Source organism: Augochlora pura, chromosome 3 (genome assembly GCF_028453695.1).
Source record: "Augochlora pura isolate Apur16 chromosome 3, APUR_v2.2.1, whole genome shotgun sequence".
In the NCBI taxonomy this organism is placed as follows: domain Eukaryota; kingdom Metazoa; phylum Arthropoda; class Insecta; order Hymenoptera; family Halictidae; genus Augochlora; species Augochlora pura.
In genome coordinates, this window is record NC_135774.1 from 27,878,751 (window position 1) to 27,892,588 (window position 13,838).

General features: G+C 44.5%; 3 protein-coding genes across 3 annotated transcripts in view; 1 reads left to right on the forward strand and 2 right to left on the reverse strand.

Annotated features, from left to right (window-relative positions):
* Heca (hdc homolog, cell cycle regulator) overlaps positions 1–13,838 on the forward strand; it is a 195,416-nt gene that overhangs the window by 79,456 nt on the left and 102,122 nt on the right. The gene's annotated exons all lie outside the window — the stretch shown is intronic.
* LOC144467556 (uncharacterized) lies at positions 1,413–2,334 on the reverse strand. Its single transcript, XM_078176413.1, has 3 exons — positions 2,277–2,334; positions 1,724–1,941; positions 1,413–1,664 (listed from the first exon to the last, which is right to left on the reverse strand). Exons 1-3 carry the CDS (start codon positions 2,332–2,334, stop codon positions 1,554–1,556), a joined length of 387 nt encoding a protein of 128 aa, XP_078032539.1. The 3' UTR covers positions 1,413–1,553.
* On the reverse strand, positions 11,135–12,845 carry LOC144478962 (allergen Api m 6.03 / Api m 6.04-like). Its single transcript, XM_078197366.1, has 3 exons — positions 12,715–12,845; positions 12,470–12,600; positions 11,135–11,977 (listed from the first exon to the last, which is right to left on the reverse strand). Exons 1-3 carry the CDS (start codon positions 12,764–12,766, stop codon positions 11,876–11,878), a joined length of 285 nt encoding a protein of 94 aa, XP_078053492.1. The 5' UTR covers positions 12,767–12,845; the 3' UTR covers positions 11,135–11,875.

A 13,838-nucleotide genomic window follows, 5' to 3' on the forward strand; every position in this document is an offset into this window, starting at 1 on the left:
TCCTGAGTGACCACCTGATCCTGGGTCACCTCCTGGTCCAGGGTGACCTCCTGGTCCTGGGTCACCTCCTGGTCCTGGGCCACCTCCTGGTCCTGGGTGACCACCTGGTCCTGGGTCACCTCCTGGTCCTGGGTGACCACCTGGTTCGGAGGTAACAGGTACCGGTCCAATGGTAGAAATTGGTTTAATGCTACCACCCGGTAGAACGCTGATACTCGATTGCGTGCTTCCATGCGATTCGTGGCTACCACTATGTGATTCGTGGCTACCACTATGTGATTCGTGGCTACCACTATGTGATTCGTTGCTATCACTGTCACTGTCCGAATCCTTGCTGTCGCTGCTCGAGTCCTTGCTGTCACTGCTCGAGTCCTTGCTGTCGCTGCTCGAGTCCGACCGTACAGCTTCAATCAAACAACATCGGCATAAAACAGCATAAACCATCATCTCTAGAAATGATCTCTGCCCTAAAACATTCTCGATTGCTCACCTGCGACGAACAGCACAGCCATCAGCACGAACGCCAAATAATGTCGCGGCATGTTGAACGGTGTCGATGGATCAGCTCGTTGCGACGCGACTCGTCTGAACTATGACTTACCATAACGAACTTCCGGTCTTTTATAGCCGTTATCGTCAAGCGTACGTACGCGAATTATAATTATAGCGCCTGCTAGGGTTTGCGGTTACGTAAATTATCGGTAGTTCCCAAGCGAATTATCGCTTTAAAATAATTGTCGGCGATAACTACAAAGTAGTAATTTGCCTCGCCGAATTTTCCAAAGTTTTTCGTGATTCCTCCTACTCGCTATGGAAGCAACGCGTCAAAGGGTTATCTGCGTTTATAAAAAGCGTGAGAAATTAATGGATGTTATTAGCGCGTTGATAGTGAGATAAAACGATCATCGATTAATTGATGCTCGGCGAATCAAAATCTAAACGCCAGGGGAAACAGAAGTTAGTCGATAATATTCGAATTCATTTCCATCGCATTATTCAAGGCTCTGTGACCACCGTCGCCTTTATCTTTTCTCCTTCGTAACAACACCGTCTTTCCGCGTAACGGCGGCCGACTCGGGGAAAGACGGCAACTCCTCCCCGAATACATTGAGATCATTCGCAATTTAAAATTTAATTCCGCCGCGTCTCGGCCTTCGGGAGTTCGCCAGTCAGAGCATGAAGTTACGTAAAAAGAAAAAAAAAGACGTTCCTCGCCCCGCCGCGATAAGTTATCGCGGACCGCGAGCATTTTGTATTGTTACGTTAATTACCGGGCCCGATTAACATAAATGTCGCGGACGATCGCATCGGCTCATCCGCGCGACGATACTTCGCTGCGCCGCTCTCGAATCCCGGCGTCATTAACCCTTTTAGTGCCGAAAAGCGATACACCGGCTAGACTTGAAAAAATATTGCTTTCTTAATATTTTTATGAATCAACGATTTCGTATTGCTTTCTTAATATTTTCATCTCTTATTTCTCTAATATAATCATTGTAGTTGCGACGAAGTTGTAACTGCGAAAAGCACTGCAAGGGGTTAATCTGCACCGATCACTTCGGCCTGTTGCATATCTTGCACTCCCGCGGCCTGATGCATTTGTTTTTCCTGTTCCTGACGAAGCCCAGCTTGCAATGGCAGCCGGACCACTCCTTGCTGCACAACTGCAACATTACCACGGTCGAAATCGTCCCGACGATTTCCGAAAATCGATTACTCTTACCTTCACCAAGCAGATTCCTCGACGTTTGCAGGTCTTCTCGCAAACCCTTCCGCACATCCCCCATATCTCGTTCTCGCCGCATTCGCGGTCGATATGGTGATGATGATGCAGCGTGAAGGTGTCCGTAGAATTCCCTGCCGAGCTCTCCTTCTCCAGCGAACTCTCCTCTTCTGCTAGATCATGGTCGTCCAGGGTTTCGGTCGGTGCAGCTACGATCACTATCGTATGCGAAAAATAACAAGGTTTTGATTAATTTTATTTGATTTAATTATTTGGTAGCGTCTGGTAATAGATAACTTCACGATGCAGCCAAGTAGAATTTATTCTTCTTATCTATGAACTTTGCTAAATGGTTCAGGGCCCCAAAATTTATTAAATAAGAGAAGAATAATAATAAATAAAACAATACAAAGTGTCTGATAATAATTGCATAACTTTGACATAATCTTGACTTAATTATTAGATCGCATCTAGAAATAAATAGAAATTGCTAAATAGACTAGAGTCCCAAAATATATAAAATGAAAGAGGAATAATAATAAATAAAAAATACAAAGTGTCTCACAAGTAACCGCCAGAGATATTAACAAGCTGGCGTATAGTCCTCGCATGATCACTTCTATTCCGTTCAATTAAATTTTTTTTTATGTTAATAGTGCGTTCACTCCTGGTTTTATATACCTGGCCACGCTGGTATTTGCGCAACACTTGTTGGATTTCGCTCTATTTCGGGCGGGGCTTATCGTAGTGCGTGTTGACTTTGCAGATAATCGTCGCGAAGTTCCTCGATGATCCGGTAACGTAATCGATCGACGCCTACGTCTTAGATCTAGTTTTCCGTACAATGGAACATTTGCGTGGGAGAAAAAGATTGCCAGAAATCGTTTGAAAAGTTTATCTTCGGAGAGCGAGGTCGACATACCGCCCAGCCCGATGCACGTGTTATTTATTCTTTGGCGAGCGGTAGATAAGGTGTTATCGATGGTCGCGCGAAGTTTGCGCAAACACTGCCGAACACAGGTTTCAGGAATTCGACAGTCGCCTGCACATGGCTTTATCGGGCCGCGAAAGAGCGCGAAATGAATCTAGCGTCGATCGCACGATGTTTGATCATTGATCAATTTCTTGTAAATTCTTTTAAATGGTGAACGTACAGGCAACCTATTAATAACTGTTTTTTTTTTAATAATTAACCAATTAGTTGTTAATGACGAATATACTGACTTTGGCGAAATTGAAGTACTTTCTATTGCGACGAGTATACTCTTATAACTTCTTCGGTAGACCTAATATAAATTGCAATATTAATGGGATTTACAAATGTAAAACGAGAAAGTAAAAAATAAAAAAGTATAAATATATAATATAAAAATATGATAATATAACATAGATATTTAATATAAAAATATGAATATAATTATTACGAAAGAACTGTATATATTGCGAGCAATGAACAGTGCCATTATAAATTGCATCGTAGACGACACGTAAAATTAAAACGAACAAATGAAAATAAATATAAATAATAATCGTGTGAACCAAGTACCTGGCAGAACTTTCGCATTTTCATCCCGCTTTCCTCAAAGCGGCCTTAACAACGATCGCCCCGTAAAATCCCGATTTCCCTTTAACGAAATAGAATCGTTTCGATTCGATCCGCATAACTCGTTTTATTGCCGACGTTCGATCGTGCGTCGGAGGATGATAGCCCTGCGACAGTCGACGTGTTAATAAGCGAGCGGTACCGCTCCCGTAGTTGTCCTAACCATTCTCAGAAACAGCGGCCGACGAGAAAAATGGCCGCGGCGACCAATTAAAAGAATCGGGGCCTGCCGCCGTCGCCGCGGATCTCGGTGAATTACAGCGCGCCGGAAGGGCTCAGCTTGGAATAAACGCGCGCTCACCGCGTGTAAACGCTCTCGGCCAACCAGTTTTCCTAACGACGGCGACGCGTTCGCGAAACGGGCAAACTGGTTCGGGGCATCGACGACGACGACCTTAAATCAATTTTACGGTGACGGATAGGATCGCCGATCGTGGAATACGGGTAGAATCGCGGCGAAATGAAACCGGTCCGCCGCGGGGACCGTTCCAACGGCCGACAGCGGCCTCCTTCCGCTCGCGCGGACTCGGCGAGAGGAACGCCGAGTCGCGTGCGGCTTTCTCCGTTTTATTTGCCGCCGATCCGCCACGCTGATTTACGAAATTATTGCGACGTTGTCTTTAAGGATATTAATCGTTCCTTTGACTCGAGAATTCGACGATTACTTCGCCTGTTCTCTTTATATTATTTTCTTCTTCTTCGTATTCTTTCCTGTTATCTTATCCTTCTTGTGCTCCGTTAGAAAATTATTAACCCTTTGCACTCGAATGGCGACTCTGAGGCACCACTAAAATTGTTACGGTACATACGGTTATTATAGTGCAAGGGGTTAAAAGCCGACAGCTCCGATCTAAGGGGAGCGTCTCCCCGAATCCAAGCATTGCGAAACCGGCGCGATCGCGGAGCCTGAAACGAGACAGAAGAAATAGCCGGTTCATTAGCAAGAAATCCGCCGCGCACCGATAATCGCCGAGAGTGTTCCCGCTCCGTTCGACGGCCGGTTTATTTCGGTCCGGAGAGATAATCCAGCCTCCGAATCGGCAAGGAACGCGAGAGCGCGCGCGTCGCGTGGGCTTTGGAAACTGGCGCGCGGCGCTCGCAAGAATTTCCGGAGCAATTTATGGGACACGCGGCTCGTTTGCGAGCGGATCGCGGAGGGGCCAGGAGGAGGAGGTGGAGGAGGGGAAACGGACAACCGCGAACGCGCGAGAGAGCCCGTGTCGGTGCTGCGTGACAAATGGATCGAAATTGGCAATTATCTCTCGGGCCGATAAAACGCGGCGCTGCGGCCCCCGCTCGCCGAAACGAAGCGTGAAGAATGGGCCGAAATGCGCGAGCGGGACCGGTTTCGCGCGTAATCCGCGAACGCGGGCTCGCGCCGATTTTCGCTCGCGATATATACCGTGTTGTTCACGCGTGATCGAAGTCGAGCTACGTTGTTCTCGTAGGCGATCCACGCGCGCTCTCTGCCCCCCTGGGCCCGCTCGAGCGTGAAAAGTAAATCAACGCGGGACAACTTAGCGCGCGCAAGCTGTTTCGCCTCCTCCTCGGCGGGGGCCGCGCGCGCGCCATTATTCCTGCCATTAGCCTGGATCGGTGGTCCCGCAGCGAGGGCGCGCTCCGCTTTCGAGCTTTCCTCGCCGGCGCTCGCTTTCGACCGGATAGATGGATATAGCGCGGTGGACGAGCGTGTTACGGGATCCGGTCGTTTCCGGCGAACGCGCGAGCGCGCGCGTGGGACGCCGCGCCATTTAGCTTTTCCTTCGCCGTTTCCTTGCCTTTTAGCGGCGATGGGAAATCGCCGATTTATGGCGCTCCGCGTCAGGAAAACCGGCTCGCATTTACGCGCGCGGTTTACCGTCCCCTCGCGCCGGCTTTTTATTTGTGCGCCGAGTTACAGTGGCTTGTAGAATCGCTTCACCCGGACTGTACTGTTGTCGAATGGTCCTTTGGAAAACTTTCGTTGACTCGAGTGGTATCGTTGACTCTATGCTAGCAGTACTTTTAACCCATCCTAATGAAAATGTATGAGAAATGTTAATACCGTTTTTTAATAAACATTTTCTCTCGTATTCCTTATCGGCAGTTCTGTCGAACAAATTATAGGGTGATGATGTTAATGAACTTTCGAATGTTAACGAGCGTTCGATTGTTAATGGAATTCGCTGTAAATATGCGAACGTGGACGTCAAAATTCAAACAATATTTTAAAAAGATATTTCGTTGAAGTGGCCTGATCGATATCTTGTCAAAGGCGTTGTAACTGTTTTATTTAAATAGACTTGGTTGAGAAACCGTGGGCACTTTTGTTTAATATCAATAATTTTGTTTAATAAAAATTTATTATATTATATTATATTATATTTATTAATTTATAATAATAAGCAACGAGGGTAGGAATACTTATGCGACTGACTGTATACGGTTTGGAAATTTAATTTAAATATTCTAGTTATAGTTGTGACAAAATATTCATCGTTTACAACAATGACTAATGATCGTTTTCTGTTTCTGTTGCAGGTAAGTCGTCGAAAAAGCAGCCCCTCGGCCGCGACGGAAACGGCGTCAGCGGGGAAAACAATGTGTCCCGGGTTTCTCCTCGCGTCCCGGATGGTGGGGGTGGGGGCCAAAGGTAGGAATTCCCCGAGCCGTGACTTTTATCGGAAACACCATTCCCGTTCGCCTTAACGCCCCGTGGGGAGAAGGGTGCCGTGATTTATACGAGGTTGATCGGCCGACCTAAGCCTCTCTCGTTAGAATCGATTCCGAGAGCTGCGACGGGGGTGGACGCGCTCTCTCGAGTCCTCTCTCGCGCTCCCCGGGCTCCCTTGGTCACGTCCCCCACCGCCCCTTCCCCCCCTCGGAATTAGGTCGTCTCGACGTTTCGATCGGATTCCTGGAAACAATTCGGCCGGCTGCGAGACACGGCCTCGAAAACTCGCCGCGGACAAATTTGACGCGGGGCAAATGGTCGGATCGGGGGTGGTGTCCCCGGGTCTCTCGATTTATCGTCCACGGTTGCGTCGACGACACTGGCCGTCATTGCGAACCGCGTCACGGCGAACTCGCGTTACTGTGCCGGGGGACACCTTTCGGTATTTTTATTTTATCGGAAATAATTTAACGCGTTTATAATGTAAACGCGTTTATATCACTGATCGTAGATAAAAGGAATTTATGCTGTTGTTTTATGGGTATTTGTAAATGAAATATATTTTAATTAATGGCAAAGGGGTCGTTTAAAATATAATTGTTTGCAATGGAAATAAATTTCAATTATTTAGAACAGGTATTTGTAAGATAATTTATGGTAACGTATTAATGTTACTGTTATCTTCTTGCCGTATAACAATTATATATACATACGAGTGGAATAGTATTAACCTATTCAGTAATATTGCCACGTGCGTTTCCTTAAAATTATAATTACAATGATAATGAATCGGTTGAAGAATTATCTGAAGAATTATTCGCTACAGAATCCCTCAGTAATACCGAAAAAAACCTCATCGAATAAAATGAAGTGGACGATAAATAAAAGAGACAAAATTTAATAGATCGTTCTTTACTGTAAAAATTCATCTCTGAAGAGGTTAAGGTCTTCGTTTAAAGCGTCATAACTCTTTTTAAAGTGGACGAAATGACTTGTATCTTTTAATGTATTAAAGAGAGCTGTTTACTGAGCAATATTTACAACAATTTATCTTAATTTCAGTCACTAGGAATTACAAAAAAATCTTACGCTTTTTCAATATTTGCATCATATAACACAAATATTAAAAAATACATTTCAATAATTGTACGATAATTTATTCTAAATACCTTATTGTAGTGTATAAAATCGCGTAATTTTCTCCGACTTGGAAAAGTTTATCCCGTTGTAAAAGGTGTCCGAATGTAAATTCCAGTTCGTAAATTACATCGTGTACGCGTCTAATGGTAGTTCTTGACTAAGGAAGAATTACGTTTCGGATAACAGAACGCTCGCATGCGACGACTATGAGTGACACAATCGCGAGGAATCCCGGCGCTTTTATTGAATTCGTAATCGCGTGAAACGGCGCCAGAAAGGCTAATGAGCAAATAAATGAGCGTTTAACGACCGCCTGGTATTCCGCGGTAAAAAAAAAAGAAGAAACACGATTGTTGTTAGCCCGGCGAAGTTCATTGAGAAACCCGCAAGCAAGTTCAGCGCCGCATAAAACTTCGCGCCCGTTCTTGCGCAATCCGCGCGCAATTCCCGTCGTTTTTTATGGCGAACTATTTCGAATCCGCGATAAGCCGTGAGTTTTATTTTCAGCGTTAACGGTTCCGCTTCTAGATAGTATTAAAAAAAAATAATAATGCAATATTGTTCGAACGACTGCGTTATTCGCTTTTTATGATCCGGCGAAGCCGTAAATAATGCTCCGCGTTTACGCGCAAATCGACCGCTATCTCTCAAGGTGGTGCTAGGCGAGAAAATGTTTGCTTGATAACTCTTGGATTGTTGTAGCGAGAGAGGAATGCCTTCGACGCGAAGGAAACGCTATGAAAGGACGAGTTTGTTATTTTCTCTCCCCCTACCGAACGCAAGAATTGAAATAAAGAAAATATGCAAATATTCTTTGAACCTTTTTAAATAGAAAAAAAAATTTCGTTAACAAAAATCAAGGAGCAAGTGCTCGGAAAAATGTTATAAAAATCGCTGTATAATACACTTGAGGTAACTAGCTCGGAGAAGTCGATCTCGTCATCGACGACTTCGTTACTTTTCCTCCCCCTATCAAACGCAAAAATCCGAATAAAAAAAATACGCAAATATTCTCCGATCCATCTAACACAAAAAGAAAAATATTTCGTTAACAAATGTCAATGAACAAATACCTGGAAAAATGTTCTAATAATCGCCGAATAATACGCTTGCTAAGAACACATTAAATAGCATTAACAGCTCGAAGAAGTCAATTGTTAGGCCTCGAATAATTTTCGCCGGAGTAAAAGAAGTCCGCCTGAAGAATGGACTCTCGAATGGTCAGGCTCTTTCGGTCCCTGAATGGCATCCATCGGTTTCGAAAGCCGAGGACAGCCGCGCGCGCGCGCGCGCAGTCCGGCGAAGAGGCGAGACAGAAACTTGTGCAGAGAGTCTCGGGGGCCCTCGGCAGACCTCGAAACAGCCTTACATAAGCCGTCGACTGAGTGGCTTTGCTACCTTGAAGTCGGTCGTTGCCGCTGCCTTCGCGTCCCCTGTGCAATCGTTGCGCCGAGAGAGCCGCGCTCGCGCGCTCTCCGTGTGCACCGCGCGTATGCATCGAACGTTCTTTACAGCCGACTGGCAATCAAGACTCGCCGCGACGCGCGCGCGGACGGGGAACGGTGGAGACAACGGAACGGATAGATTTCAGTATCAACGTGGGAATGCCTGAGGGCGGTATCGATCGCGGCCGACAATAAATTGTTGATTCGCGGCCAGGCCTCTACGGGACGTCGTTAGCAAGAAGACGTTCCTCCGCGATCTCCGTATTATTGTTGCCGTTATGCCCCCGCACGCAGCGCGGACATGCTAATCGGACGATTCCTCGCCGGCCGTGCATTCGTAGTCCTGCAACGATGCTCGATCTTTTTAAACAATTTCGGCTGTGTTGGAACATTTTAAATGAATTTCATTAGAATTTATTAAGCTCTTCACGTTTAGTTACAATTTTATTAAAATTATGATTATTCTAAGTATAAAGAATATTAGAACGTACAGTAATACTAACAGAGTTACTAATACTTAGTAATACTAACAGAATCTCATCGAATTAAATAGATAGTTCCCTATTATAAGAATTCGTCCCTAAATTAATTCTTCGATTCTAAACTTGCCATAAAATATTTATTTAACGCGTTAAATAGACATTCTAGCGTGTACCATCAGTGGTGCACGTGGCACGGAATGTGTTAATAATCTTCTAGATTTAACAGTAGATTTATGGAATCCGTCAAAATTACGGGTCACTGATTTGTTAACGTGCTATTATTCAGATTTTAAAGATACATTTATTGCTCATTTATCGATTATATTTACTATAATTATTTATATTTATTTATTTATCGATTACATTAACGATTAGAATAAATCGTTACTTTCTTAAACAAATATAAAACGGCTGCTTTTATTACCCGGTAAACCTAGTGTTAAAAAACAAGCGTGACAACGCGTGAGAGGAACGAATCGAGTCGTTCGACGTGGAAATAGCCGGACGGAAATATTCGTGCGGATGCAAAACAGTGTATCGTGTACACGTGGCATCCAGCGCTCGGATCGAATCAGTTTCGAAAAGCCATCTGTGCTGTCTGACGCGTTTTGTGTCCGTCCCGAGAGACGCGCCCGGTCTCCGCATTTCCCGCGATGGGATCTCCGCGGACGCGCCGTCTCCCGAATGGAACTGTCTGCCGAACTATATACGGAGATCGATGAGATCTCATCGGGCCCGAGGACGCTGTCGGAACCAGCCACGTTCGAAGCCGACTTCCTTCCCCAACATTGTCGCCGCATCGCGGAATCTTGAAATTCATCGGACGATTTTCCGTCCGCGGATTCCATCGCGGATCCGAGTCGGCAATGCGTGGGACGTCGTCGCCGGTCTCCCGCGAACTTTCCCTTCGCCTTTGCAACCCGCGGCAGGGAGAAGTTGTCCCCGCCGTGAATCGAGTCCGGTTCGCTTGGAACGTCGATACCGCGCGCGGACAATGTTGCACTGTGGTGCTCGCCGACTCGCGTCGATAGAGCCTGTATTATGTTTCGCCCAGCAATTAGCTACCGATCGTTGCTCCGATTGCCTCGCATCGTGAATCGACGTCGATCGCTACAAGCCGGGTTGAATTCTACAAGCCCAGTGGTATATTCTACAAGCCGGTGGTATTCCACAAGGCGTGCGCGCGCGGGTTCGGTCGATTTCACATCGAGGTTTATTTCTCGCGTTCCTGATCCGGTCCGCGCTCGCGACATCCGAGATCGCATCGGGAGGAGAAACACACCCGGTGATACGTGTCGCCGGCATTTTTAATTCGACTTTTTACACTTCTCCACTTGAATACAGATCTGCTGCCGTTGCTGCGGCTCGTCGTTCCTCGCGTAGCCCTCCTTGCATCTGCAGGCCGATTTCAGCGGGTTGCATTCCTGCAACGAGTTTACACTCTCAGAAAACAGTGTGCAGTAAAGTTTTGCTCGGCGATTTGCATTTTTGTTGTCGCCACGGCGGGAACATTTATCGGGAGGCCGGTTAATCGCGGAACGAAATCGGAGTGTTCGCTTTCCGTCCGTGAATTCTACTCGCCATTTCGGGACAAGTTGCCGGCGTTGGTACGGGGACCTTGCAGGTCGGCTCGCAGCTCTTCCCGCACCACGACCACACCTCGTTCGGCGGACACTTCGCCACGGTCGATGAAGCTTCTGTTCCGGCCACTGTGCCATGAAGAAATTCATTAGCTATTTCAAGGATGATCGAGGCGTTTATTCAATGGCAGTGATAGATTCCAAAGTGGAATCGGGAGAGACTTGTTGCGAATACTTGAAGAAAATTTACAGATGATAGGAAAGAGAAGAAATATAATGTAATTATAATATAGAACTCAATATATAATTTAATTATAATATAGAACTTAATATATAATTTAATTATAATTGAATGATAATTTAATTAGGAGAGACTTGTTGCAAATATTTGAAGAAGATTTACAGACGATAGGAAAGAGAAGAAATATAATTGTAAAATATAGAACTCATTATATAATTTAATTAGAATTTTATTAAAAGAGACTTTTTGCGAATACTTGAGGAAGATTTACAGACAAGAAGAAAGAAAAGAAATACAATATAATTATAACATGAAACTCAATATATAATTTAATTATAATATAACTCAAATGGCAACAAATAGCCTAATAATAATAATGAAAAGAACTGAGCTTCAGAAACGTACCTTCCGACAATTAATATTAATTTCTACGCGTCTCATCGAGTTCTATAGCTTACGCTACACCTCGTCGCTCACGTGCAAATAATTGATAAATAAATATCCGAACGATCCCGATCACACGTGGCAGCATTATCATCGGCATAGCCAGCGGATCGTTAGCGTATCGTCAGAAAAACGCGTTCCCAAGGCAAATGAGTCACGTTCGAATTGAATCGCTCGAATAAAAACTTACGGACAGCAGCGAGCAGCAGCAAGGCGAGCGGCGCGATACCAACGGCGCATCGAGCCATCGTAAATCATTCGATCCTGTCGTTATTATTGACTTCGCGGAGACGCGAGGAGAGTGCCCGCTCCTCCGACACGGTTTTATATACCCGCTTCTTCATGCAAATATTCCTGGCTGATTAATGCAGAAGCTGTGCAAACACGTCGCGCGGGAAGGTTTCGTACGCCTGGCAAGAGAGAGAGAGAGAGAGAGAGAGACGCCGGTGCCAATGACCCGTCACGATTCGTTATCGTCCTGTCACCAACAATTCCAGATAAACTCTCCGAAGTCCGATTACGTCATGCCGCCGTTCCTACAGCTCGAACTGATTCGGCGCTTTTTTACTGCCGATTTTTGCAGTCGACGATATCGATGCACACTTTCTTCTCGTTGCGAACGTAACCCGGCTTGCACCTGCAGTCGCCCGTTGTGCCCGTGCAGTTCTAAGACAGATTTGCGAAGGTGATTGAAGAGCGTTGGATTGGTCTGTCGATCGCGAATATTTCTGTTATTAGAGGATAATTAAATCTACCTATATTTTCCTGTTTTTATCGCTTTGGGGTTAAATGATATTTTTGTTACCTGTATTAGACATTTTTCAAACTCGAAAGGCATTTGAAAAATTAGATTAATATCGAAGCTTGACTCAACGTTAAATTCTACTTTTTATCTTCATTTTATTTATTTTACTAGTCCCAAAGGGAATCTAATATTTTAAAAAATCATATAAAAATATACTAGTTTCCAGCTGCTCAATATTAAACTTTCCTTTCTACTACTATTTTATTTATTTTATTAATCGCGAAACACTGTCATCTCAATCACAGATACCAAATTATTGGTTCTCCTGACATTTAATTTTCAAGTCACCGATAAAGCATTAATTAAAGTTTCAACGACCGAGGTGTCAAATTTACCCTCTCTCATCGACTTACAAAGTTCGGGCAGATGGTCCAACCGGGTTGCAGGATCCAGCAGTCAGGCTCGCATAGTTTTCCGCACCACGACCATACTTCGTCCTTCGGACACTCTTTCGGCGGCTTCGGCGTGGTGTGCTTTTTCGCGGCTGCGAAACATTTCGTCGATTTTAGCGGTGCACCGTCGAGGGTGGAGAGTGGATAGAGAGGAGGAAGGGGATAGGTATCATAATGATATTTTGTTTATGGAAATAGCGACTCACCAGCGGCAACGAAGACGATAACCAGTATCGGGACAACGATGTTCCGAAGCATGACGAATTTTCTCGAGCCTCTTTTTCCCGCTATCTGGCGGAGCCGCGCGACTCTTAACGAGCGGTTACCAAGTTGTCGGTTTTTATACTTCTGGTTTTCATGGAAATTCCCGGCGATGTCTGTTTCTTCGGCCGGCGATAACGCCCCGGCTACGAGATAACGCGGCTAATTAATGCAAAGGCTGCGCAAATAGTTCCCAGGGAATTAGCATTCGTCGTTAAAGCCGCCGGCGAGAATCATTTTTTCTCTGACGCGCGACGTGATTCCGTTTATCCTCTCGCGCTCGTTCTCAGCTGTTTAGCTCTTTGGGCCATGGCGGGATTAAAAATGTCGCACCACCTTTTTGATGTATAGTAATGCGTGGTAAGACAGTTGTATTATATCCGCCTTGTAGCATTGCAATTGCAGCATTTTTACTTTATTCATTTTAAACGCGCATGGCATAGTAAATGACGTAAATTCAATTGAATAATTATTTGTTAATGCTTTTATAGGTTTTTGGTAAAAATATACTAGTTTCGTTTGTATATAACAATTTATATAATTTATAAAATATATATAACTTTGGCACGGTGAGACTGTTCAAGTCTCTTTCTATAACAGTAAATTCAATTTTCATTATTATTTGTCTATGCTGTTATACGCTTTTGATAAAAATATACTAGTTTCGTCTAACTAGCTAAACATAATTTAAATAGTAACATAACTAACCTAATTTATATATATTTTCTAAAACACTATATATAACATAACCTTGACACGGTGCAACTGTTTTAATCCTATTCTAAAACAGTAAATTTAATTGAATTATTATTTGTCTATGCTTTCGATAAATATATACTAGTTTCATTTAATTAAAAACCTAACAAATTTTCTGTTTAACACATGGATCTATTTATTCCCTGAAAGTCTGTGCCACAAAGAGTTACATCACGTCCAAAAGCGCTGATTTCTTTTAACTTCGACCGAAAGAAACATTAAATGCTATTTATTCGTCTCGTCTGCACTGCAACATTTTTATAACAGCTTGGTAGGAGATGTAGGTCAGTTCTTCTTGTTGCAACCTCTCGGG

What these genes read in the sequence shown, in the direction of transcription:
- LOC144478962 (XM_078197366.1), bottom strand. Translation starts at nt 12,766, where the DNA reads ATGCTTCGGAACATCGTTGTCCCGATACTGGTTATCGTCTTCGTTGCC. An exon ending in TATCGTCTTCGTTGCCGCTG is followed by an intron (nt 12,601 to 12,714) that starts GTGAGTCGCTAT and finishes AATGTTTCGCAG; the next exon opens with CCGCGAAAAAGCACACCACG. An exon ending in GGACCATCTGCCCGAACTTT is followed by an intron (nt 11,978 to 12,469) that starts GTAAGTCGATGA and finishes AATCTGTCTTAG; the next exon opens with AACTGCACGGGCACAACGGG.
- LOC144467556 (XM_078176413.1), bottom strand. Translation starts at nt 2,334, where the DNA reads ATGCGAGGACTATACGCCAGCTTGTTAATATCTCTGGCGGTTACTTGT. An exon ending in GGTTACTTGTGAGACACTTT is followed by an intron (nt 1,942 to 2,276) that starts GTATTTTTTATT and finishes CGCATACGATAG; the next exon opens with TGATCGTAGCTGCACCGACC. An exon ending in GAGGAATCTGCTTGGTGAAG is followed by an intron (nt 1,665 to 1,723) that starts GTAAGAGTAATC and finishes GTAATGTTGCAG; the next exon opens with TTGTGCAGCAAGGAGTGGTC.